The sequence below is a fragment of the Fukomys damarensis genome, unplaced genomic scaffold (assembly GCF_012274545.1).
Source record: "Fukomys damarensis isolate Sample0158 unplaced genomic scaffold, DMR_v1.0_HiC HiC_scaffold_17, whole genome shotgun sequence".
Taxonomy (NCBI): domain Eukaryota; kingdom Metazoa; phylum Chordata; class Mammalia; order Rodentia; family Bathyergidae; genus Fukomys; species Fukomys damarensis.
Genome location: NW_022900929.1, coordinates 42,373,899 through 42,399,066, shown reverse-complemented (window position 1 = coordinate 42,399,066; position 25,168 = coordinate 42,373,899). Strand labels below are relative to the sequence as shown.

At 38.4% G+C, this 25,168-nt stretch overlaps 2 protein-coding genes across 2 annotated transcripts in view; one reads left to right on the top strand and one right to left on the bottom strand.

Annotated features, from left to right (window-relative positions):
• Nucleotides 1-2,447: 2,447 nt before the first annotated feature.
• On the top strand, nucleotides 2,448-23,935 carry Aven (apoptosis and caspase activation inhibitor). The gene is made up of 5 exons (XM_010624609.3): nucleotides 2,448-2,535; nucleotides 12,617-12,687; nucleotides 20,084-20,179; nucleotides 22,353-22,713; nucleotides 23,454-23,935. The coding sequence occupies exons 1-5, from the start codon at nucleotides 2,463-2,465 to the stop codon at nucleotides 23,567-23,569; spliced, it is 717 nt and encodes a 238-aa protein (XP_010622911.1). The 5' UTR covers nucleotides 2,448-2,462; the 3' UTR covers nucleotides 23,570-23,935.
• The window catches only part of Ryr3 (ryanodine receptor 3), a 376,321-nt gene continuing 374,682 nt past the window's right edge, over nucleotides 23,530-25,168 (bottom strand). Inside the window, exon 107 of the mRNA XM_033765294.1 lies at nucleotides 23,530-24,954. Coding sequence (XP_033621185.1) covers nucleotides 24,859-24,954 — 96 coding nt within the window. The 3' untranslated portion in view covers nucleotides 23,530-24,858. The remainder of the gene's footprint in view (nucleotides 24,955-25,168) is intronic.

The following is a 25,168-nucleotide window of genomic DNA, read 5'->3' as shown; positions in this document are numbered from 1 at the left end:
AGGGCACAAATAACTACTTGTGTTGTTTTATTTGTCTTCAGATTTGTTCATTCATTTGCTCACTCATTTCTTTCATGGATTCACACATTATACATACATAACATACACATTTACTAACTCTTTTCTGTGTGTCAGCTGCTGTATTAGTCCCAGGAGCATGTAATAAAAACTGAGATGCATGTGTGTAGTGCACAAAACACCCTTGATTAGTGGGAAGATGGGTCGTGTGGAGCTTCACCAAGGTCAGATCATTGCACCGTACTGTAATTACTGTAGTAACTATGAGCTACTGCATAAATAGTAATCCACATACCCCTTTACCCTTGAGGATTAAAAAGGAAATTCTTGATATCAAGGAACAAAAGCGTAGACACTATCAGCAACATACAAGTATCACCAGAGTAGGACCAGCTTGGTGAAGGGAACTTGTTTGGACACCCTGTGGCAAATTGGTTTTATGTAAAGTTTGTATCGCTTAACTGGACTGGGCTCCTTTGCTGTGCTGTGCTCCCACCCCATTGGTGGAAAGCATGTTTGATTGCAGTGTTTTTATAACTTGTGACCCCTTCTCTCAATTGTACATGATATTTTCTAAGTATTTTCTTATGTTAGGACAAGGAACCATAACTGCTTTGTTAGTCTCAAAGGACCTGACCTGACAATTAAAAAACACGGTTTGCACATATGGTCTCTTAGTTTTTGAGAGAAAGCCTGAACAAAAACATTTTCTTAAGATTCAAATTACTCTGCATATAATTTGCCCATTTGGATCACAGCTTAGTAGGATAGTATTTCCAACAGCAAAAATAAAAGAATATTTAATGGGATGAGAAAACTAGTTGGATGCTGATTTTTTTTCCCTGTTAAGTTTATTGGTACATTTAAAGCAAACAGTACAGTTACATTTATCATTGGGATCTTGTACCTTTATATGAAATGTCTGGTTCTTGTTTTTTCCCCATACCCTGACCTCCCTTCACCTGCTTCACCCGTCCCTATTTACAAAGACTTTGTTTCCATTTTTTTCTTTTTTCACATTTTTTCTTTTCCCTTGCTTCCTTTCCCTCCTTTTCCCACTTCCCCTTTAACCATTTTCTTCCTATTTCACGCTATCAATTATACTATTTGAACCTTATTTACACTTTGTTTTTCACATCAGAGAAACTATTTGGTGTTTACTCAAGTGTGTCCTATTTATTTCACTTAAGATTATAGCCTCATTGTGTATCCATTTAGCTATAAATTTTTCTGGTTTCTCATTCTAAAACCACATCTTTATCCAGTCTCCAGTTGATGGGCATTTGGGCTGTTTCCAAGTTTTAGCTATTACAAACTGTGCCGCTATAAACGTGTGCACATATATCACTGTGGTATGATTCTTTTAATTCTTTTAGAAAGATACCCAGCCAGAGGGATAGCTGGGTCAAATGGGACCTCTAATCCTAGTTCATATTGATTTCCACAGTGGTTGCACCAGTCTGCACTCCCACCAACAATGGAGAAGGGTTCCTTTCTCCCCACATTTTCACCAACTTTTGTTATTGGTTGATTTTATGAGGGCAGCCATTCTTTCTGGAGTAAGGTGGAATCTCAGTGTTCTTTTCAACTGCATCTCTCAAATGACCAGTGATGTTGAACATTTTTTCATATATTTATTTGCTGCTTTTACATGTTTGTCTGAGAAATGTCAGTTCAGATGCCCATTTTTGAATCAGGTCTTTGTATTGGTTTTTTTTTTTTTTTTGTTTTTTATATTTTCTAGATAGTAGTCCTTTGTCAGAGGAGTAGCTGGTAAAAATGTTTTCCCTCTTAGCTTTGTTGGTGGTTTCTCTTGGATGCTGATTTTTTTCTCCCTGTAGAAACACATTTCACACACAGTGGTTTGAATGGGAGAGGGAGAGGCAGAAAAAAAACCAATCATTTATGATTCATACTGATTTGTGAAGCAGAATTCAGGAAACAATATAAACTTAGTGTGTAATATTAGTGTTTCCATATAAGGTCACAGTGCACTCATAAATAACAAAACAAAACAAACTTCCGAAGCTGACAAAGAGAACAACAAAATATGGTTATCCAGGTCTTTGTTTCATGCAGTCAGATTTAATCCTAAAATCTTAGGACTCCAGTATCCATGTAAGATTGGTCTTTATAGTCTCTTATTTGTTTAGCCTTTGAAGACTATGTACATTCACGTTGGAATTTAGTGGCACAGTTTGATATTGAACTTCTGAAAATGACCTGAGAAATTTTATAATTTCTAGATTGTCTATAGTAATATAGGCCTAACAGAATATTCAACTATTTTTGGGAAAGATGACTGTATTCTAAATTCCAGAATGTTAGCGTCATCCTTGTCTCATAAAGTCTAGAATCTTTCTTATGGACCCTGAGTACATTTGACTTTTTCTGAACATGTTCAGTGCAGATGAGAAGCAGTGCTTTTTAGGGTCATTGGGAAGATGGGCACATCCTATTACATAGAGCTCCAATGTGCATATTTGATGCTCAGAGAATTTTTTGGCCTCACAGCTGGTGAGAAAGCTAATTATGTTTTTCCTGTTGAACAGGACAGGAGATCTTCATTACCTCTCTTGTTCTTTTATTTCAACCTGACTTTGAAAATAATCATTGTAGTAGCTTTTATAGTCTTCCTCATGAAGACGGTATTAGGTATTGCTTTGTTTTAGAGTAAATACTGAAGTGCAGAACACCTCTGTCTTTAACGACTCATCTCTAGACTCTAGAAATAGGGAGTGGTGAGGATTTTTATGTCCTGTATCTGATTTAGATCTTACCTGGATTGATCTGGGTCAGCCTATAGGCTTAGGATCCACCTTGATCTTCCAAATAGTGCTCTTTCATAGATGAGAAGAGGCAACTTCAGAGAGAAGTTTGTGGCAGCCAGTGTGCTGCTATTTGGGCAATTTCTCTCTGTTAACTTGGTCAGCCTATAAGGTTCACTTATGATTTTGCAGACACTTGGGTCTTGGTTGAGAGCATAGTCTAAAGATTGTAGGATAAAGGAAGGTGGTCATAGGAAAGAGCCAGAAAATGGAGCTTAAAATGAAGTAGGCTTCCACAACTAAGTGATACATCCCCCTTGCTTTCTAGAGGTGGTTTCCTAGTGTAGGAGCCACAGGGATCTGTATTGATTTTTTTTACTAAAAAGCAAACAGGGAAGGCTGTCAGTTACAGGAATTACCACTACCAAATTATAGGAGCTAGTTATTAGCCATAGGCAGGTTTTTCATCTTTTGCAGTTTTCTTCCAGCACACCTGACCTGTACTGTCCAAACAGTCTTTATAGGTCCCTCTCTATGAAGTTAGATTGTTCCATTCAATGCCACCTGAACACTCACTGGAGGCTTTGTATCTGTATTGCATATTTTGTTGACTGAAGGCTTTTTTTTTGCTGATGGGTCTAAAAGGGTAAGCAGAAAATTAAAAGAAGTGTTGTGTGTGACTGAATAGTATGCATTTTGAAAGCATGCTGGTTACCGAAATGCTAGCAAGTCTAGTGTCCGCTTTGCCTCTGACTGTAAGGCGATGGGTTAGATGACTTTGAGAACTTAGGCAGAGTAAGATCCCTGACTGCTATAAATACAGTGATGAGGTTGGTGTGCCTCTTTATTTCACCAATGCTGTCATTATCAGAATAAAGTCCTGTTTATGGTATAATCATTATCTAACAAGCCTGTAAAATGAATAATTCTTTACTGCTTAGCTTAGATATTCATGTATTCAGATGTTGTCAACATATGAAATATTAGGATACCAAATATAATAAAATATTGTGTATTTGTTTTTGTTTTAGGGCACTCAGAATCCTAGTGAAATTAATTGAACTAGTTTTATTAGTAATAAATAATGTAACTAAGTACAGTCATAAATGCTAGGAGCCAGGTGTCCATCCAACCCTGATCAGACTACATGGCATTGGTAAGACATCAATCACTTCCAACAAAATGGAGAATTTTGAAGAAATGGACAGATTCCTAGATACATATGATTAGTAAAACTGAGCCAAGATGATATTAAAACTCTGAAAAAATCCAGTAACAGGCAATGAAATAGAAGCAGTAATTAAAAAACTAAAACCAAAAATAAAAACCAACTAAGAAAAGCGAGATGGATTCACTGTTGAATTCTATAAGAACTATAGGGAAAGATCTAACATCAATAGTCCTCAAGCTCTTTAATGAAAAGGAAAGAGAAGGAGTACTTCCAAAGTCATTCATGGAAGGTATTACCTTGATTAAGAACCAGATAAAGAGCCAACCAAAAAAAGAAGAGGTATAGGCTATTCTCTTTAATGAATACAGAAAATCTTCAACAAGATATTGGCAAATGTAATGCAAAAAAGCCATCAAAAAGGTCATACATTGTAACCGAGTAGGCTCATCCCAGGGATGCAAGGATGGTTCAACATATTATACATAAACCCATAAATTTAATACCTCACATAAACAGCAGCAAGGATAAAAATCATATTATTATCTCAATGCATAAAAAGTCTTCGGCAAGGCTGCCGCTGCCACCATCTCCAGTGCCAGAGGGCCTGTGGGGCCACACCCTCTCCTGCTGGTGCTACCGCCATCTTCAGGGCTAGGAAGGTAGCCGCATGGGCGCACCTGAACCCCCCCAACCTCCCCCTTATGCTTTCAGACCTCTTGATTGTGCTAGTCTTTAGACCTACTCTGTAGAGGCAGAGGTGGTCATAAAGGGTATTTTCCATTGCTCCCAACTTTGAACATCTTTAAAGAAGGGGTGGGGGAAACCTGTAGTAGAACTGAGTGGAGTTCAACCCTCAGGAGGTTGGGGAACTCAATCTGGGCCTTGCAGCCTGAGGTCAGTCTGTGTCATGGGGTTCTGCCACCAGCTAGCTGAGATCAGGAGACTTGGCTCTGCACATGGCAGTGCATATTATATATTATGACAGCAGTGATATAGTCTGAAAGAGGCCCTTCAAACTCATTTTTTTATTCCTCTCTGCAAATGTTTTTTCTGTCCTCTTTCTCCAACTCAGTCTCTTGCTCTACCAAATTATTCCTCATCTCCCTTTTTGTTTTTGCTCCTGTCCTAACTTAGATTTCTTTTTATTATTTTTTTTCTCTTTATGTTCTTATGTCATTCTACCTCACTCAAGGGCTATTATACTTCTATTCTGTTTATCCCTTTTGAATTTAACAGTTTCCTGATGATTGTGTGGTCATTCTATGTCATCTGGCTTCATGTGAAACCTTCTCTAATTCTTCTACTTATCTACTCCTCTTGTCCTAATTCTGTCTTAAGCCCCCATCTAAATGGTAAATATCCTTATTGAAAAGTTTATTCACTGCAAACATTTTGGATTGCTTCTTTGATTTTAATTTAATTCACATGGTTTGAAGGTGATAGACTGATGACTACCACAAGTGGTTAGTTTGCAAGTTGTGCTTAATCATATTGTGGTGCTGATTGTATCAATTAGGATAAAGGATTGTGATTGATTGAATGAGCTGTTTTCTTTGGTATTATGAAGATGAGAATGTCTATGAGTCACTAGAGACCCATGGGCTGAAGCCCAACTATATCAGGAAGATTTAAGTAATAACCTAAAGGTTAAACTAAGGACAACCCAACAATAATAGTAAAAATGAGAAAACATTTAAGCAAGATTCAGGGACAGACTTCCAGTTCACCAATGGCAAACAGTGGGGCAAATGAGGATGAAAAGTCTTGACAGTGAACCATCAGGACACCCTGAACTCAAAGCACAGGAAGTAACAAAACTGATGAATCAGGCTCTAGAGAAATATAAAAAAGAAGTAATTTCCCAGATATTCACAGAGATGATGAGCAAAATGAAAGTTATAATTTGAGACTCTAGAAGAACAGAAACTGTGAGAAAATAGATGAGCTCAGGACCATGATAGAAGCCATGAATGCCCAACATAAGAAAGAATTGGAAACAATAAATGCCCAATATAAGAAAGAAATGGAATCCACAGGGCAGATTCGAGCAGATATCCAGGAGATTAAGAACTCCATTGAGAGTGTTTGCAACAGAATAAAAGAGTCCAAAGATAGAATCTCAGATATAGAAGATAAAATTGCATTCATTGACCGTGAAAAGAGAGGTCTCTTAAAAACAGTAGGGGATCATGAGAAATTGATCCAACAACTCTTAGATGATGCAAAGAAGAATAACATAAGACTGATAGGAATCCAAGAAGTAGCAGGAGAAAAAAAGCAAATGACTTAAAAAAGCTGCTCACAGAATTAATTATAGAAAACTTCCCAAACAGGGGAAGAATTTGACATTCAGATAAGTGAGGCATATAGGACTCCAACTAGTCACAATAAAAAAAAAAATCTATACCTAGACATATAAAAATCAAGATCCCAGAAACCCAACAGAAGAACAAAATACTACAAGCAGTAAGAGATAAGAAACAAATCACATGCAAAGGAAAGCCCATCAGAATTACAGCAGACTTTTCAACACAAACCCTTAGGTTAAGGAGAGCCTGGAATGAGACATTTCAAGTCCTAAAAGAAAACACTCTCCAACCTAGACTGATGTATCCTGCAAAACTTTCTTTCAAAATGGTTTGGGAAATAAGATACTTCCATGACAAAGAACACCTGAGAAACTTCATGAATACCAAACCAGCACTACAAGGAATTCTAAACAATATCCTAGAAAAAGACAATGAAGGTAACAACACAATGAGGCCCAACAGAGCAAATCAAATAGGCAAGGTAAGAAACTAAAAGGAGAAGATGAAAAAAAATGACAATAATAAGTTAGTACATATCAGTTATAACTATGATGGACTCAATTTACCAATCAAGAGAAATTGTCTGGCAGAATGGATTAAGAAGCAAAATCCAATAATATGTTGTATACAAGACACACCTAGTGCAAAAAGAAGCCCATAGACTGAAAGTGAAAGGATGGAAAACTTCTTCATGCAACAGGAGCCTAGAAAAAAGCATGGGTAGTAATCTTATTCACAGACAAAGTAAATTTCAAACCTAAACTGATTGAAAGAGACAAAGAAGGCCACTACATCCTTGTGAAGGGAACAATTCAAGAGGAAGAGATAACAAATAACTTATTTTCAATCTATTGAGTATGTTAGAAAGCACATATGCTCCTTTTCTCTCTTTTTTTTTTTTTCTTTTTTTCTTTCCCTGCTGCTGGGGATTAAACTCAGCACATTGCTCTGGCTAGGTAGGTGCAGCACTACTGAGCTAAATCTAAGGCTTTACATTTCATATATCTTTGTCTTTTTATGTTTGTCTACCAAATTGAGTTATTTTGGTTCTCATTTTCTTTGCTTTTTTATTTGAGAATTTATGAAATCTGTATATATGAGTAGTATGAAAAGTATTAAGGTCCATCTGTCATTCTCTCTCATTTCTGCCTTCTGCAAACTTCCTTTTCTGTCACTACAGCTTGTTTGGTTGGAAATTTGTTAAGACAAATTTTGTTATGTTATCAATATATCTTTGTACCTATTTTCTACTGATAATGAATATTAATTTTTAAGTAAATTTTATCATAACTATACTTAAATAAATGGATAATAAATCATTAATATCATTCAGTATCTGGTACATATTACAAATTCTTCAACTGCTTCAAAGATACTTTTCTCAAATCACACAAATCACAAACATTCCACACATAACTGCACTGTCTTATTATACCAAAGTATATATGGTATTGTAGAAAATATGCATTGTGTATATGTGTGTGGGGTATGTTTTTACACGTGTGCACTATTAAATGAGAAACATGGTCATGAATGTGGTAGGATTTTGCACATTTGGCATATTGATAGTTTCTCTGGCAACCTTATGATTTCTCTAAATTACATAGCTTGATTTAATTCATAGTCACTTGTTAGGGAAGAATATTACATATGTATTAGTGTTAAATTCAATCATTATGCTTATAAAAATATAAAAAGTATGGGATATAATAAAATAGAAACAAAAATATGATCTTAAAAATGAACTCTTTTAGTTGTTTTTGGACTTCAAATATAAGTATATTTTCTGTGGGAAGTTTTGTTAGAAAATGTAAGTGATACAATCAACAAACATATGATATTTATCAAATTAATAAAACCAAGGAGTTTATACATCATAAAATTTTGAGGACAGCTTCTCAACTATAATATGTAACTTTGTTTTATTTGTAAATATATTATTTCAAAAATATCTGAAAAGAAAACGAGAAAGAACATATAAGGTTTGAAGATCATATCAAACTAATAATGTATTTGGATTATCAGTCTGTGTTGCATAAATTTTTCTTTATTTCATATCCTTTTTTTGCTGTCATATATATGTATATTTGAAATTTTTATTTAGTATCTTCATTTCTTGTCATGTATGTTTGCATTCTTTAATAAAAAAAAGTTTTTGGCAAAATTCAACATCTATTCATGATAAAAACACTGTAGAAAATAGATATAGAAGGATCTTATCTCAAGCTATTAAAAGCCATTTATGACAAACCTAGTACTGGTATGAAATGGGAAAATATCATATAAAATGATGAAAAATTGAAAGCTTTCCTTCTAAAATCACTATTACCACTTCTGTTCAATGTAGGACTTGAAATATTAGCAAATGCAATTAGACAAGAAAAAGAACAGGGAGATTACATATATATATATATGTATGTATATATATGTGTGTGTGTGTGTATATATATATATATATATATATATAATGTATATGTAGAAGAGAGGAAGAAGTCAAATTATTTTTTGTACATGACATCCCTAATAGATCCAAAAAATTCCACCAAAGAACTCCTGGAATAACCAAATTCATCAGTGTAGCAAGATACAAAATCAACACACACAAATTAGTAGTGTTCCTGTACACCAATAATGAACTCACTGAGAATGAAATTAGGAAAGAAAAATACCATTCACAGTATTCACCAAGAAAAATTACTTAGGAATTAACCAATAAAGTGAGAGGGGGGAAAAAAACTACAGTACTTTGAAAAAGATCAAAGAGGACATAAAAAAAGTTATTCTTTTCCTACAACCAGTATTGTCAAAATGGCCGTATTTCCATAACTTACATTCTCTTTGCTTCCTACTTTTTGACTAGGTTAGTTTAGGTGGATGGATTTGCAGAAACTCTTTGTTTATTAAAATATTAGGTGTTTGCCCATAGTATGTGCTGACATGTTTCTTCTTGGTGTGTCATCTTTTGAGTTTATAAGTTTGGTTATACAAAAGACTTTGTGTTTGAAATTTTTGCAGTATTTAGTTTATGCTTGCTCCACTTCAAAATAATAAAGCCAGGCCTACTTTCTTGTAATAGTGTTGTAGTAATATGGTTTCTTATCAACACCTAAATCTTTGATCCATATGGAATTTGTGTGTATGATAAATAGGATATAGGATTAAAGCTAAATCACCACATGGCTAGCCAGTTCCTTTAACATTATTACCATAGATACCATAGATGGTTACTCATATTTAAATATCCATATACCTGAGTCTGTTTCTAGACTCTCTCCTATTTACTGATCTATTTTTACAATAGTAACTATTTTATTGATTGAACCTTATGTGAATACATTTTAAAAATCAGGAAGACATCTTCTTTACTCTTTTAAAAAGCCCAAGTTTTACTTTTTTAAAAATGAATTTGAGTAATTTGATCAAGTTAAAAAAATCATTTTGTGATTTAAATATTGAATTTGTAGATTACATTAGGTAAAATTGATACCTTTATACCATTGAGTGCTTTTTTTTTTTTTGTCACTTGCTACATTTTAAAAATAGTTGTTTTAAATCCCCAGTACCAAGAAAAAACAAGTTGTTGGGTGGGGATTTAGCTTATTTGCCACCACCAGCTGCCTTGTAAGTGCAAGGTCCCGAGTTCGATCCCCAGTACCAAAAAACCAAACTAAAACAAAAAGTAGTAGTTGTTTTTTAAATTAGTGTCTCTTCCTGCTTAATGTCTATATATTTTGTGTATATTGTTGATATTATGATTAAGGTATTTTCTTCTATTTAGCTGGAATTTTTGATGGCTGTTTTTAAAAAATAAAAATATTGGAATAGTGCCAACTTTCTGAATCCTTTTTCACTGATTCCTTTGTGTTTTCCAGGCATATGAATATATATTTTTTGAAGTTATCATGTTTTTGTCTCCCTTTGACCAGTGTTAATACCATTTAATTCATTCTCTTCTTTAATTGCTCTGGTTGCCCTTTCAAAAAAAGTTAGACAGCAGCAGTATTAATTTATCCTCCTCATTTTCATTTATTTAAAAATGAGTAAGAAGGGCCAGGGATTTAGCTCAGCCGTTCAGTGGTCTGCCTTGCAAGTGCAAGGACCTGAGTTCAATCTCTGGTACCAAAAAAAAAAAAAATGAGTAAGAAGATTGATGTGTTTACTTCTTTAATTAGAAACAGTTGTTCTTTCTTTTTGCCAGCTTTTCTGTTTTGCTTTTTCCTCATTAACTTTGTAAAACAATTGACTGCTTTTAAAAAATTCATTCTTAGCAATGAAAGCATAAGACTTCAACTTTTTCTCTGAGAGGGCTTTACTCATATCTCATGGGTACATTTACATTAATTTATTACTCCATTTTAATTCTACAGTTTTGAAAAATTCATGTGGGAGAAAATTTTCAAATTTCTAATTTATTTATTAATGTCTTTATGTACTATTGCCAGGCTTGTATGACTATTACACTTAAAAATTTACTGGGAGTTTTGTGGCCTTATTATAGTCCTTTTGAAAATTAGTGTTGCACAGGTTATTTATACAGTAAGTGCACAGATAATCACAGTACACACACACACACACATACATACACATACAAGACTTATTACATTAATCAGAGCTTTTATATTGTGGCTTTTGAGGGATGAAACTTATTTATCAGTAGCTAAGAATAGTGATTTTACTTTCTCCTTGGTCCTCTTACCTCGCCTTTAATGTTGACATAAGTTAATGATCTGTGTGCTTTGGATATTGTGCAGTAGGTGGTCAGTTCTAGTTTTAACTTTGTTCATCTCTATACTTTTGAATCCCCCCTCCTTTTTGCCGCTCTTAATTTCAAAGAAGAGAATAAATTCTGCGGTTAGATCATTTGGAAGATATCACAGACAAAATAAGTGGGCCTGTATTTGAGTCTTGAAATATCTATGAGTAGAGACGCTGGGTTTTGCTGAGAAGGGAAGGAATACAAAAAGAAAAGAGTGGGATGGTGAGTGACATGACAGAAAGCCTGAAAAAATAGAAAGTACATGAGGGTTAAGGAAGTGGGACTAAATTTTGGAGACTCTGAAAAGCCAACAACTGTTTATAATGCAAGTGATCAGATATGTACACATTTACAAAGTAAGCCTGTAAGAGAGCTTGAGCATAGGGTTATCGTTGATGCTTGGGTATGTTGACCATGAACGTTCATATTCCCTTACTGTAAGATTTCAGAGTAGTGTATTACATTAAGATCTGATGTGCAAATGGGCTGTTTCCAAATTTTATCTATTACAAATTGTGCCACAATAAACATGGGTGTGCAGATATCACTGTGGCATGATTCTTTTAATTCTTTTGGAAAGATTTGCCTATCAGTTGGAGACTGGATAAAGAAAATGTGGTTTTTCTATAAAATGGAATACTGCTCAGCCATAAAGAATGAGAAATTAATCATTTATAGGAAAATGGATGCATATTGAGGATATACTCTTAAGTGAAATAAATAAGTCATACGTATAAATACCAAATAGTTTCTCTGGTGTGAAAAACTATAATAGTACATAAGATCCTAATGGTATAATTGACAATGAGAAATAGGAAGAAAAGGGCTAAAGGTGTAGGGGAAGTGGGAAGGGCAGGGAAAGGGAAATAAGGGAAAAGTAAAAAATATGAGAAAATGAAAAAATGGAAAAAAGTATTTGTTAATAGAGACAGGAGGAGGGGTGAAGGGAGGGCAGGGGTAAGGGGAAAAAATGAGAACCAAGACCTGTCATGTAAAGGTACAAAATACCAATGATGAATGTAACTGTACTGTATGCCTAAAATGTACCAATAAACTCAATGAGGAAAAAAGGTCTAATGTGCATTCTTTGTACTTTATTTTGCATTCGACATTCTAGCCAGGTGATTTTTGGAATGAAAATGGAGGTTGGTGACTTCTCAGATAGTTTGTTATGCTGTGAATCAGTCTAGAATTTCTTTGTCAGCCTTGTGCTTCCTTTTTCTGCCTTTTCCACTCCCTAAATTATAAGTTGCCTTGCAAACATTGAGTAGAGGAAACAGAAAATATGCCACACTTGGGTAGGTATCGTGTCTACAGGCCTGAACTGTTGACTTGTTCCTTGAGAAGTGTGTGGAATAGTGGCTCCCTGAGCTTTAGTGAAACAGTGAGTGCATTTGCCAGGGGTATATTTGTATGCACACCATGCACAGATGTGTGTAGAAGCATGGGGGCCAGGCCCTTGCAGGGTGAATTTGGAAAAGTTAGCTCTGCAGAAATGGCACTTTTGCTCCAAGAGGGAAGGTCAGAGACACGGAGTTTTTCCTTGGTTTTTGCATAACATTTTATGTTTATTTTTTCCCCCTTGTATTTCTAGGGGACTCCTTCTCACAGTTCCGGTTTGCAGAGGAGAAAGAATGGGATGGTGAAGCTTCGTGTCCCAAGCAGGTAAGACGAATTTCTCTTGAATGTGGATTGGCTCTTTTCAAGGCTGAACAAGTAGCACCTTCGTTATTGAGACAGAGTTCGCATGTGGAAAAAAATTGCATGTACAGCTTCTTCCCAGTCATCTAACTGCCCAGAAAAATTTCAGGGGACTAAAACAGGTGCAACGAGCATGAGGTCAGCCTTCTATCTGCCATCTGTGTGAATTACTCTTAGGTTGAGTTGTGAGGCAGAAAGTTTCAGAGTCATGATTTTGACAGTAGACTTTGCAACTTGGTCTTTAGTCAGTATGTGACAGTTCTCTTTAGAGCCAAAAATTAACCTTCTACACTGTTCCCCTTTTTCGTATAGTTTAACTAACTCAACTGTATCATAGGAGATTAAAGGTAGAAAATAGAAACAAATATTATAGAAGTCTTTCATTGAATCCATAAACCCCAAACACTTTATTTGCTGTGTGTGTTCATCCAGTAGTTTCTTCCCAACAGTGCTGATTTCTTCCCAAACAGGAATTCACAGCTTCTTTCCATATAAAAGATAATGGGTATCCCCCCTCCTTTAAAAATTCATGGAATTATTGGTACCCGAAATACAGTTTAGGATTCTGTACAGTTTAGTTGAAAGTAGACAAACTTTGAGTTTGCTGAGGAATACAGTGAGAGCCCAACAATTCACATTTCAGTTGCTTCTGGTCCATACTGGGTAGCAGAGACTATTTCAGATGTCTTCAGAGTTTCATATAGTTTTAGTTTCATCAACAAAACATGAAGCATTTGTTATTTATTAGATATTGTATTAGATGCAGCCTACCTGAGCCCAGTTACCGATCCAAATCAGATGCATATCAGATATTTACCCAATAAATAAAAAAGCAACATTAAGGGTTGTGACAGATGGATTAATGTAACACTATTAGAGACAGCTACTTTGGACTGGGAGTGATTAAGAACAGTACTATGGGGAAAAGATTAGAATGGGCCTGTGTGGAAGGGTATGATTCTGGTAGCTTCTTTCTACCTGAGAGCAAGAGGAGGCAGGGTAAACTAGATTACGTTCAGACTTAAGAGTATGGTCATTGTGTAGTATTCCCAGAGGAGAGAGTTTCAGGGGTAGTTAGTTCTAGGCCAGCTGGTACCAACAGTTTGATCTTCATTGTCTTCAGGGGTTTTTTAGCATGTGGGTAAGAACATAGTCCTTGGAAACATAAACCTGAGTGTGAATCCTAGTTCAGCAGTGTGGGCAAACTTTCTTTTTGTTTTTTCATATGTAAAGTACTGCTAATAATAAACTATAACTTGGAGTTGCAGTGAGGATTGAATTCGATAATTAGAACCTTTTAGTGCAGCTCCTGATAGATACAAAACACCAAAATGATTCTTCTTACTAGTATTATTTAAGAAGCTTTGAGAAATAAAAATTGAAAAAGAAAAAGAAGCTTTGTTAGAACATGGAGATGGTGAGATTTGAGGTTAGCAGTGTTGGGAAGAAAGAATGAACAGAAAACAGGCTGGAGGGGAGGTAAACCAGTCAGGAGCTGTTATGTCGAGCAAAGGGGTGAGGGTAGAAAAGTAGGTTATGGACAGATGGGACTTCAGCAGAGGATAAGTTAGGCCATAGTCACTGACCAGATGCGAGGCATGAGACAAAGATTTGCAATGGCACCAGTCTTTCTAGCCTGAGTAACCGAGCAGTGATGCCAGCAAAGAGTAGAAAAAGTTTGCTTTTGACCATTTTGAGTTGGAGATGTTGGCAGGATCCACCCAAAACTGAATTAATCATTTCTCCATCAAAGCTATTTGTAGTGTCACTAGTTCTTGTTGATGACTTGAGAGAGAAAAAGATGTGAATATTTATATTTTTTCAGTTTTTAATTTTGCAAGTTGATCATCATGCCTTCCCATACATGAGCCCAACGTGCCCATTGACATAAAGCAATAAGGAGGGGGCAGAACGTAGGTTTTGCCTTTGTAGTGAGAGACATTAGAAATTCTCACAGGGAATTTGCAAGGAGAAGGACACAGTATTTCAGCTTCAACTCATATTCATTTCTCCAGGGCTGATTTGTAGGGTGCAGGGGACAGAACCTGGCAGTCAGTGCTCTTCTTGAGCCATACCAGGCCCATCACCCAAGAGAGCTCCATTGCTTAGGTCCAGGAGTGGTCTGTTCACATTTTTGCTTGGCCAAGTATGGGGATCATGTAAGGAAGAATTGGGTGAGAAGAGAACTACTTCGGGTGAAAAAGTCATTTCATTATTTTTTTAATCACCTGAAGTTTTTTATTCCACCGTGAGTTTGTGTTGACCTACTGGCTTTCATGTTCAGTAGATGCCCTGTGCATAACTGCTGAGTGTCGAGTGATGTACAGTGGTTCCGACACCCAGTGTTTAAAGGCATGGACTTCCCTCAGAGTCTAGTTCTGTGAGTGGGGATGAGAATCTGTTATCTTTACAATTCCCAGTCTGGGTGCTTCCACCGTTCTGTGTACATGTGATCCCTGAGCCCCAAACGCATCTGGACAGTGAGTGTTGTCCACTTCTAATGGGGGTATCATAGTCGGAGGAAAGGGTGTTATTCCATCTTGCAAGTGAGGTTTACAGTAGCTCCTTTCTCCAAAGGGTGTGCTTTTACACAAGACAGACTCAGTCTTAGGGTCTTGACCAAAGAAGAGCCTTCAGGGTTACAGATTCCTACTACCTATACAGGGCTCCATGCACACCACTAGGATGGAGGGATGTTGTTCTCACAGCAGGGGCGCTCCATCTCTCAGCCTCAGGGTCACAGGCAAGAAGGCATTAGGGTGTCCCCTTCTTCTCTTTGCACCCTCCTTCACAGTATCCTCTGGGTGTATTGTCCTCTTATTAGTTGCTAGGCCACTGTTAGGGACCATCAGGGCTGACCAGGTGGATGTGGGGACTGGGCCCTTAGGCAGAAATAACTGTATAGATACATTTTTGTTGCTGTAACAAAATATTTGACACCTACAGTGTAAAAGAGAAGTTTATTTTGACTCATGGGGTAAGAGGTTTCAGTTCATGGTTCGGCTAGCTGCAAGGCAGAAGTAGCATGTAGATGAAAGCTTTTTAGCCAGTGGCAGCCAGGAAGCAAAGAAAGGAGAATAACATATCCTTCCAGATCATTCCTCCAACCACCCTCCTTTTTTACCAGCCATACCTCCTAACAGTACGTGCAGCTTAGGAACGTGCTGATGAATTAATCCACCGATGAGTCTCACATTGCCCCACAATTCAGTCACCCTTTAAAAGTTCTTAGAAAAAAGTTCTAAAAGTTTGGAACACATATGACTTTTGGGGGGGGCATTTTATGTCTAAACCATAACATTCCACTCCAGGACCTGTAAAGGCTCACGTTTATTTTACAGTGTAAAATGTATTTAATCCATCTCTAAAAGTGACCAAAGTTCTAATAGTTTTAGCATTGTTGAAAAGTCCAAAGTTTATTTTTGAGATTCAAGTAAACTCTTAGCTATGTGCCCCTGTAAAAAATTTTTAAAAAAGAAAGTTAAATGCTTTTAATATGTAATAGCACAAGGCAAAAACTTATTTTAAAAGGCAGAAATGGGGACATGGGAAAGAATTGGACCAAAGCAAGACTGAAATCCAGCAGGGCAAACATTAAATCCTATAGCTTTATGTCTAGTGCCCAGGGTAAGCTGTTGTGAGATTTATGCCCTTGGCCTTGTCAGTTGTAGCCCATGTGGCCTCTTTCTCAGGCTGGCTGTCTTCTGTCCAGAACTATTTTTAGCAGATGTTTTATATTTTTGGTGTTTCCAACTTTGTGGGGTTGGGGGTGGGTTGTCTACTGCAGTACCTTTAGCTTTATGTATTGCCCTTTTAGGGGCACATTGTCTGGCCTCCCAGACCTTTATATGAAATCTGGGTGAAAGCCTCCATGACCCCATTACTCTTGTGTATTGCATGGCACCAGACCTGGTACCACATGGGTCATGCAAGTGTCTGTCATCAGCTCAAGCAGTAGTCAGGCTCCTTTGGACTAAGTGTGCAGTGACTTCCAGTGCCTAGGTGGCTGAATTTGGGGAAACATTTTTCGAATGCCTTTGAGTAAGCAAGGTGCCCTGAGGCTGTTTTTCTTTTTTTAAAGCAGTCTTTTAATGGAGTTTTATAACCTGTGATGAGTATGGTCTGACCAAGTTTGAGATGCCCTTAAGATACCTTTTTATTGTCCAGATGTAAAGTATCTGACTTTAAAAAAAAGACTATATTTTTTAAGCAACCATTTTCTCCTTGGTTTCAACTTTATATGTTCATTTTTTTCTTTTCATTGGGTGTTTTTGCCAAGCTGCAAAATTTTTACTTCTTTTCGCTCTGTTTTGTACTCATTTTCATTATAGATCTGGATTAAAAAGTACCCACCACTATCCGTGTAACAACCTAAATGTTGGGCTGTCTTGAAATTTTTTCTGTCAGAGTCATTAGTCTGCCACCTTTAAATTTAGTCTCACACAGTTTTAGGATGGGGACAAAACAGACAAGTTTTTAATCTGAATAACACATGCATCGCCTCTAGTTCAGTTTTTAATAGAATCCTTATTTTTAACTAAAACCTCATATGAGCTGACCTTTACTACTTTGATATTTTGTCAGCATTTTGCTTTTTTTCTGAGCTCCAAACAGAACAGAATCACAAATCATACTCTTATAGTATTTTAGGGCTTTTTAAGCCTACATCTCCAAAACTTTTAAAACTTTTTCTGAAACAAGTTTTAAAGGCTCTTTGAACCACACGGTTATACTTCCTGAAATGATCATATTCCCAGTACCAATCTTTGCATTGGTCACTTTAGTGTCACTGGAACAAAATACACAATACCCACAACTTAAAGGAGTTTACTTTGGCTCAGTTTTTAGTGGATTTAGTCTATGGTTGGCTGGCTTGAAGGTAGGAGATGGCATGTAAAAAGGAAATGGTAGAGGAAAGATGTTTAACCTATGGTATCCAAACAGAGAAAGAAAAGATAATCTGGGGACAAGAATACACCCTTTTAAGTTATGCCCCTAGTGATCTGCCTCTAACCAGGCCCTACCTCCTAATGCCACATTCAGCTGTGCACTCATTGCAGGGTTGATGCACCAATGAGTATAGCACTCCTGTGATCCAGTCACCTTTAAAAGTCTCACCTCTAAACACGTGCAACTGGAGGGATGGGTGGGGTGCACATTTTAGATCCAAACCATAACAATAATTATAGTTTAAGGCATGTAGCAAAAAGCTATTTATGGTGGTTATTCCACTTAAACCTAAATTTTAATTCTTGCTTTAGTATTATAATCAATTCAGGTCAGCTCTTTATATCTGAGGCCTTCAACTTTAGCTTTTATAGGATAAATTAGCGACAAAGCATAGAAAGTCTTAACAAAACGCCATTTGATGGTGGGGTGTGGACCTGGAATTCCTGCAAGGAGATGGGAGAAATCACTGTGACCTGAGGAGTCTTGAAGGCATTGTAGAGGTGGCTTGGTCCTGGGAACCTGGGTCCTGCGGCTGTGAAGGACCGTTCCTCACTCCTTGGTCTTTTGTGCCTTTGATGAAATATTCATTGGAGACATATAGGTGGCCATGCAGGATATGGGTGGAATATTGTGAAATAAACGGGCATAGGTGGAGTTACACATGTCTTACTTTTCTCTTGTTGCTGAGACAAAATACTCCACATCAACAAGTTAAGGGAGGAAAAGTTTATTTAGCTCGCAGTTTGTAGCAGTTTCAGTCTGTCATTGGCTGGCTCCCAGGCAGGGTGGTATGGCAGAAGGGCATCGCAGAGGAGGAACAGTTTGTGGCAGGCAGAAGATACCAAAAGCAAGCAGTCGACGAACTACGAGTAACCAGTGGTAAGCCTCTTTCTGTCCCTTATATTGTATCCAGACTACCCACTCTGAGGGTTGGTGACACTCACAACCATAATCCTAGCATTGTATCATGAATCAGTCACATTTTAGATCCAGCCTCCTCTGAAAAAAGCCCACCCGTGACCACATGAGGCTCTGGGGAGACATCTAAACACAGCCTTAACAAACACCTTTAGGCAAGGAGGTAGGCAGTGCCATGTAGGCGTCTGTACTGCGTGCAAGTTTGGATATCTGTTCATGCACACAAGAGTTACTCTTAGGGTTCTAGGGAACAATGGTGATTATGGTGCTCTAACTTGCTTTAGATTTGCCAGATGTCTCCCTGACTCTGTTCAGATGGCCTGTGTTCCCTCAATGGGCCTTACTCATGTTGTTAGAAATTTCAGAAAGAAGTTTACATACAATAGGTTCTATCAAAATCAAGTCTCACCCCAGGGAGGGGAGGATCTTTAAAGAGCATCTCCTTTCCTGGTATCACTGGGCTGTAGAATATGGCAACCGGGAATGGCTGGAGACATTCCTGCAGTGGAGATTAAACTAGCTGACCTTGGCTTTTCCTCAACTTGAATGTAAACATGGTGCTAGCTGGATGTTTGACAGAGTGGCCAACCAAAGGTGATGTGTGATGTTTGCCTTGCTGTGTGATACCACTGTGATCACCTTTTAGGTTTTTGCTTCTCTGTGGTGCCCAAGACCCCCTTACAGGTAGCTGTTAGGGACCATGGGATTATCTCTAATGTTTTCTCACATGGCCAGTTTGAGAGATCAGTACATCAATACCACTTTACTTGAGTAAGAAAGGAGTTAAAAGAAGCTTTTAGTGATGGCACCACACAGAGTGCTGCTGCTAGAGAGAGAAAATTTCCATTCTGTACTTCCTGATTCAGAGATGCTTTGTCTGTACAGCTCCTTCAGGAATACCTTTGAGCCCCATCTCACTGTATGACGAGCTCTTTCCTCCTCTTACCAGGGCCAATAGTCTGAACATAGGGGAGGTGTCCAGTTAGATTTCACCAACTGCTTAGCTGTCTTTCAGCTTGCCAGTAATTGCAGAAGCCTCCGGTTTATAGCTTCCAGTTTCACCTTGATCAGGGTGATCACTGCCCTGCTTACTGCTCTCTCACAGTGAGCTGGGGCTTCCAGATGGTCATTCTGGTTTTGATTTTTTTTTCTCTTCATTACTGGGGATTGATCCTGGGCCTTTACACTGAGCTACATCCCAACCCCTTTTTTTAGTTTTTAAGACAGGGTCTTGTTAAGTTAACAGGTTGCCCATGCTGTGCTCAAACTTGCCATCCACCAGTCTCACCTTCCCAGAGTGCTGGAATTAAAGCTGTGCTGGTCTTTATGTAGAGAGAAATTGCTGGCCTTCAAGTGTGATTTATGATACCTCATTTATTCCCAGCCAAAAGTAATGTCAGTAAATAGTTTAGAGTTACTTTCTTTTATTTCCAAAAGGTCATTTTTAATCATCATATGCTGTTTTCTTTCTTAAAAAAAAATCTGTACACAGAATTCAGCACTTTATGTGGATAGTGTGTCACTGGTCCGAGCCCTTCAGGAACTGCCTCTCTCACTTCGACTCAATGTGGAGGCTGAGTTGATCCAGGTAAAAACCCCAAATGTGTCTATGGACTGCTTTGTGTTGGGACAGAAGAATTAGAGGGAAGACTACCCTCTGTAGGTTGTCTCAGACTTTCCTAAACTGAAGAGTTTGTGTTAAGGTATCATCTTCCAAAATTTGAAGTTGTTTTTTTTTAAAGTTACTTTTATGTTTTACACTTGAAACATTTGTAAAGATCAACTTTAATGAAAGTGAATGAAATATAGTCTGTTATTTTAGTCAAAAGATGTCAGGCTCTGTGTTAGGCACTGGGAACTCAGGTGAGATATGATTCCTGCCTTCTTGGAATGGAATCTCTTAGGCAAGATGCATATTAGTTAAATTAATCCAGTAGTCACCATATGTATATAAACCATAGTAAGTCCTGTGAAGCTCATAGTGGACACTGTACTTGTACGATAATGAGCCTGCTATGCTGCGGAGTACTAGGAACAGCTTTCCTAAACAGGTGACTGATAAGCTGAGGCATGCAGTTTAAGAATATTTAAGCTGGGGACCAGGGACTTAGTTCAGTGGTTCTGCAGGCTGCCTCGCAAGGGGTCAAGTTCAATCCCCGGTACAAAAAAAAAGACAATTTAAGCTGAATTATATATATATGTTTGTTTTTTGAGACAGGGTCTATGTAGTTGAGACTGATCTGGAACTCACTGTGTAGCCCAGGCTGGTCTCAAACTCAAAACAGTCTTCCTGCCTCAGCCTCCCAAGTGCTGAGACTATAGGCGTGCACTGCCATGTCCAGCCTAAGCTGAACTTTAAAGGAGAATTGCCCAGGCAGGTCTGCGGTAACAAAAATGACAGTGATGACAACTAACACTGAGGTAGCAGAATGTGGGGCTGGAAATATGGGTGTCTGCCTGAGGGAGGACAGGGAAGGGGCCCAGCATAAGACTGGCATGGGGCTGGGGGCAGAGGGACACAGTGGCTGGACTAGGATGATGGGGGAGGTGGACAAGTGGACTTACCAAGAGGGGTTTCAGACATGCCATTAATAGCATTTGGGAGGGTTATATTGGAAATGGAGAAAACAGGGAAGAACCTCCCCCTTTCCCACCATGCCAGGGAGGAGTTTTCTTAACCTGTTTACATGTTAGAATCATCTGGGAAGTTCAAAACAACAAAACAAAACAAAAAGCCAGACATTCCATGTTAAAGGATTTTAGGATTAGAATAGAGGCCACATCCCAGCTTTGTTCTGTACATTTAGTCCAGTTAGCGTTCATAGGGCCCTACTGTTTTAAATAGCTATAAAACCCAAGGAGTTATTAAGAAACAAAATCTATCAAAGATGCTTTAAAGTAAAAACAAGGGATCAGTGTCCTGGTGGAGGCTGAACCTCATTGTAGCCTAGTGGTTGTGAGGCCATGATCACTCTGGAGCCTTCTCTTTGGAGTGGGATTGTCGTCTTTAGATTGCAGTCTGGGTAGTGCTTAAACTTTAAAGTGTAACACATATGGAGATGTGTACACTTGCATATTCAAAGCCCTGGAATGGGCATCCAAATCAAGAATCCGAGCAGTGTCAGCCCCAGGCATCCATCATTCACACCCTCTCCGAGTCCCTCTGCCCGAAAGAGAGCCACTGTCCTGGCTCCTAGTACTATAGGTTTGCCTAGTACTATAGGTTTGTTTTCTTTTGTTTAGCAAATCAAATATGTTTTCTTTCTTACCTGTCATGTTTTACTCAAATAACGTCACTAAGAGTCATTTTCTTTTTCTTGGGGAATTCCTCCTCCTCCTCTTTTAACGCGTTTAAGCATAATGAACAGGCTAATTACTTCTTGGTGACTTTGACAGATGTCTGTCATTACAGACTGAAGTATAAATTCAAATAGACCTATGGGATAGTTAGCTTTTAGGCCAGTGACAGGAAGACATAGGCCTTTTAATTCCAATTCTCAGTTAGCTAGCAATAGCTGAGGAGGAAAGTAAGAGACACAGGTCTCCATTTTCATGAGGTCTCCCATGTTTGCCAGAGGTCAGTCAGGAAGGAATGCTGGGCCAAGGCCCCAGTGGGAGACATTTTGTAAACTAAGTGTCTGAACCGAGTTTCTCGCTCCTCAAAGTTGGATGGCTTTCTTGGCCTCCCTGTGTTTTGTTTCCACCTCAGCAAATATAATAAGGCTCATACTTTTAACCTAACTGTTGTGCTTCTCTTTCAGACTATGGTTCCTTTAGAGCTTCCTCAGGTGAAACCAAAGAGAAATGATGAGGGCAAGGGACTAGGAATGCAGTTAAAGGGGCCCCTGGGGCCTGGAGGAAGAGGCCCCATCTCGGAGCTGAGGTCTTCTACTTCTGGCCGCCCTGGGTCCCTGGGCAAAGACAGCCCAAGACCAGGTCCTTCAGCGGCTTCTCAGAAACCCGATTCCCCACTGCAGTCAGCAGCAGACCATTTGGAAGAAGAACTAGATCTGCTGCTTAATTTAGATGCGCCTGTAAAAGAGGAAGATAACATCTTACCAGAACAGACATCTCAGGACCTGAAATCTGAGAAAGATGGCCCGGTGGCACAAGACGAACAAGGTATGGCTTTCCTTTATTCCCCTTGCATCGTCTCCATTCTGGTGCATTTGTGGAACAGCCCAGCCCCACCACATCTGTGTCTGACATCGATCCAGCGTTGTCCCTGGCATCCATTGCTGTGCTGGCTGCTTCCCCCTGAGCTGACCTTTCTGACGACATTCTCGCTTGCTCTGTCCAACTTGCAAGGTGCTACCTGGCTGCCTGCAATATTAAGCCTGCAGCTGCAAACTGAACTTCTGCTGTAAAAAGACATTAAGCCTCTTATAGTGCTCAGCTTTTCAGCAGCAGACCTTTTAATCGACCATCTAAGCAGGCCAGTTGGATCTTATTTGATACAAAAGAACAAGTCTTAATTTGTGTATATGTTTTGTGAGATGGTGATGAGGCCTAAAGCGTTACACTGCCCCATTCACAGGCTGCATCTGAAAAGTATGATCTTCCAGAAATGCTACAATATAAAAAAGATCACTGAGCTGCTGGTCTTTAAAAAAAAAAAAAACTAGTGAAAAGTGAAATTCAACTTCAGAATAAATAGGAGAGCAAATCTCTCCACCATTTATTAATTTGTTTAGCTATTATTGTATCATCTTAGGGGAAGAAACAATAATGAGACTGTTCCTGTTGTTATAGGGAAAGTAATAAGTAGGGCTGAATTATATTGTGGAACAAACCCAGGGGAAGGTTTAGTCCTTGGTGTTGGTATTAATGTGCAGTTGTTAACACTGCTTTTATTTCCCTAGTTCCTGCAAAACCATCTGTGACTGAAGAAAAGAACACAGACTCTGAGCAACCAAGTACATCTAAAAATGTTACCGAGGAAGAACTAGAAGACTGGTTGGACAGCATGATTTCTTAAAGAAGAACTAAAAAAAAAGTGCCTGAAGCAAATTTTAGTGGCCTTTTCATTGCAGGCAGGCATGAGACTGGCCTTAGGGCCGGCTCCTTTACCAGTGTGCCCCCAGCTGGTGTCCCGCACTGGGCTTTTGCAGCAGCCTGCCTCTGCCTCTTCCTGACAGCATTGGGAATAATAGCCGCATGGGGCCTGTTGTTTGTTTTCTGGCTTCATAACCCAATAGCTTTCCTTAAGGCAGGGTGTCACAGCAACATTTTCATCTTCCTTGCTCTTGATATTTACAGCATAGCAGGTGCTGCTTCCTAGAAAAACACATAACAAGCAACCGGGCATGCATTTGGCCAAAATAAATATTCTCTGGTCTGTGGAGTTTTGTTTTCCTCATGTGGAGCCTTAAGCTACTGTCTCATGTCCCTTTCCCCAGCAGTCACAGCAAAGTTGCAGAATCACCCCGAAGAGGTGCATTATAATATAAAAAGGCCAAACCATGGATTGGTATGTATTATTTTATTGCAGTGGGCACTTCATTTTTTTGAGAAAGTCATCTAAAACATAGAAGCTCCACTACGTACAAGGGGCCCTAAAGCATTACTCAATTTTGGCATAAGATTGAGATTTTCTGAATTTTCAGTACAGTACTTTTCTCCTAATAACAGCAGTTGAGAAGCTGTTACTGAAAAAATTATGAATAACCTTCAAGTGCAGTTTCAGAAAGTAAGACTGAACACAACTGTTTAATGGAACCGTCCTTCTGGAGCACAAACATAAAAAACTTGCATAGCTATATCTAAAGTGGTTTTAAGGCACTTAATGTTTCAGTGTCAACGAAGTATTGGTTGTTTTCTATTTCATTAACTGCTTAAAGCTTTTCAAGCTGATTCTGGTTACAGGCACTAGCAAGTACCATGGGAAAAATTAGACGGCAGTTAACATGACTTTGTGAAGTTCAGACCATGAGCCACTGGTGAAAAACTGTTGTATGACATTCACGTGTTTAAAATTGTAGGCATTATGCAGTTAAGACTTTTCTGGCCCTTTCAACTATTAGTTACATTAGAGCTGAAACACTCTGAAGGTATTCAGTTAGATTCCTGGCCATCCCCTCTGTTTTTTTTTTTTTTAAACTTTGTTCACATGTTGATAGGTCGTTACCCACAGAGTAACAAATACTTTCCTGTAAAGGAGATATCTAGAAAACGTCACACATCAAATGTGTTGTTGAACTGTGAAAGGGGGCTTTTGTTTCACTGGAAGCTGACCATCCAGGTTTGTAGCACATCTTTTGTTCACATTTATCCAAGCTGATCTTCGTATTGCTTACGAAAGCAGTCGCCAGCTGGGAAGAAATCCCAGCACCTCTCTTGGTACATCTTCCAAACATAAGATTCCTGAAATAACGTGAACAAAGGGGACTTTTTACACCACAAACTAAAACCAAGTATGGCTTCCTTTAGGAAAACGGATGCAACTGGATATGAGGCCAGCGGGCACCACCTTTCTTGCTCTGTTCCCAGCCCCCGTGGCTTTTGCGGGTGAGAACTTGTCTTCCTCACAGTGTTGTCAGCTCCCCTGCCACCCCACCCAAGACTGGGAACACAGAAC

What these genes read in the sequence shown, in the direction of transcription:
- Aven (XM_010624609.3), top strand. Translation starts at nt 2,463, where the DNA reads ATGGGCACATCCTATTACATAGAGCTCCAATGTGCATATTTGATGCTC. An exon ending in AAGCTTCGTGTCCCAAGCAG is followed by an intron (nt 12,688 to 20,083) that starts GTAAGACGAATT and finishes ATCTGTACACAG; the next exon opens with AATTCAGCACTTTATGTGGA. An exon ending in GGTGGCACAAGACGAACAAG is followed by an intron (nt 22,714 to 23,453) that starts GTATGGCTTTCC and finishes TTATTTCCCTAG; the next exon opens with TTCCTGCAAAACCATCTGTG.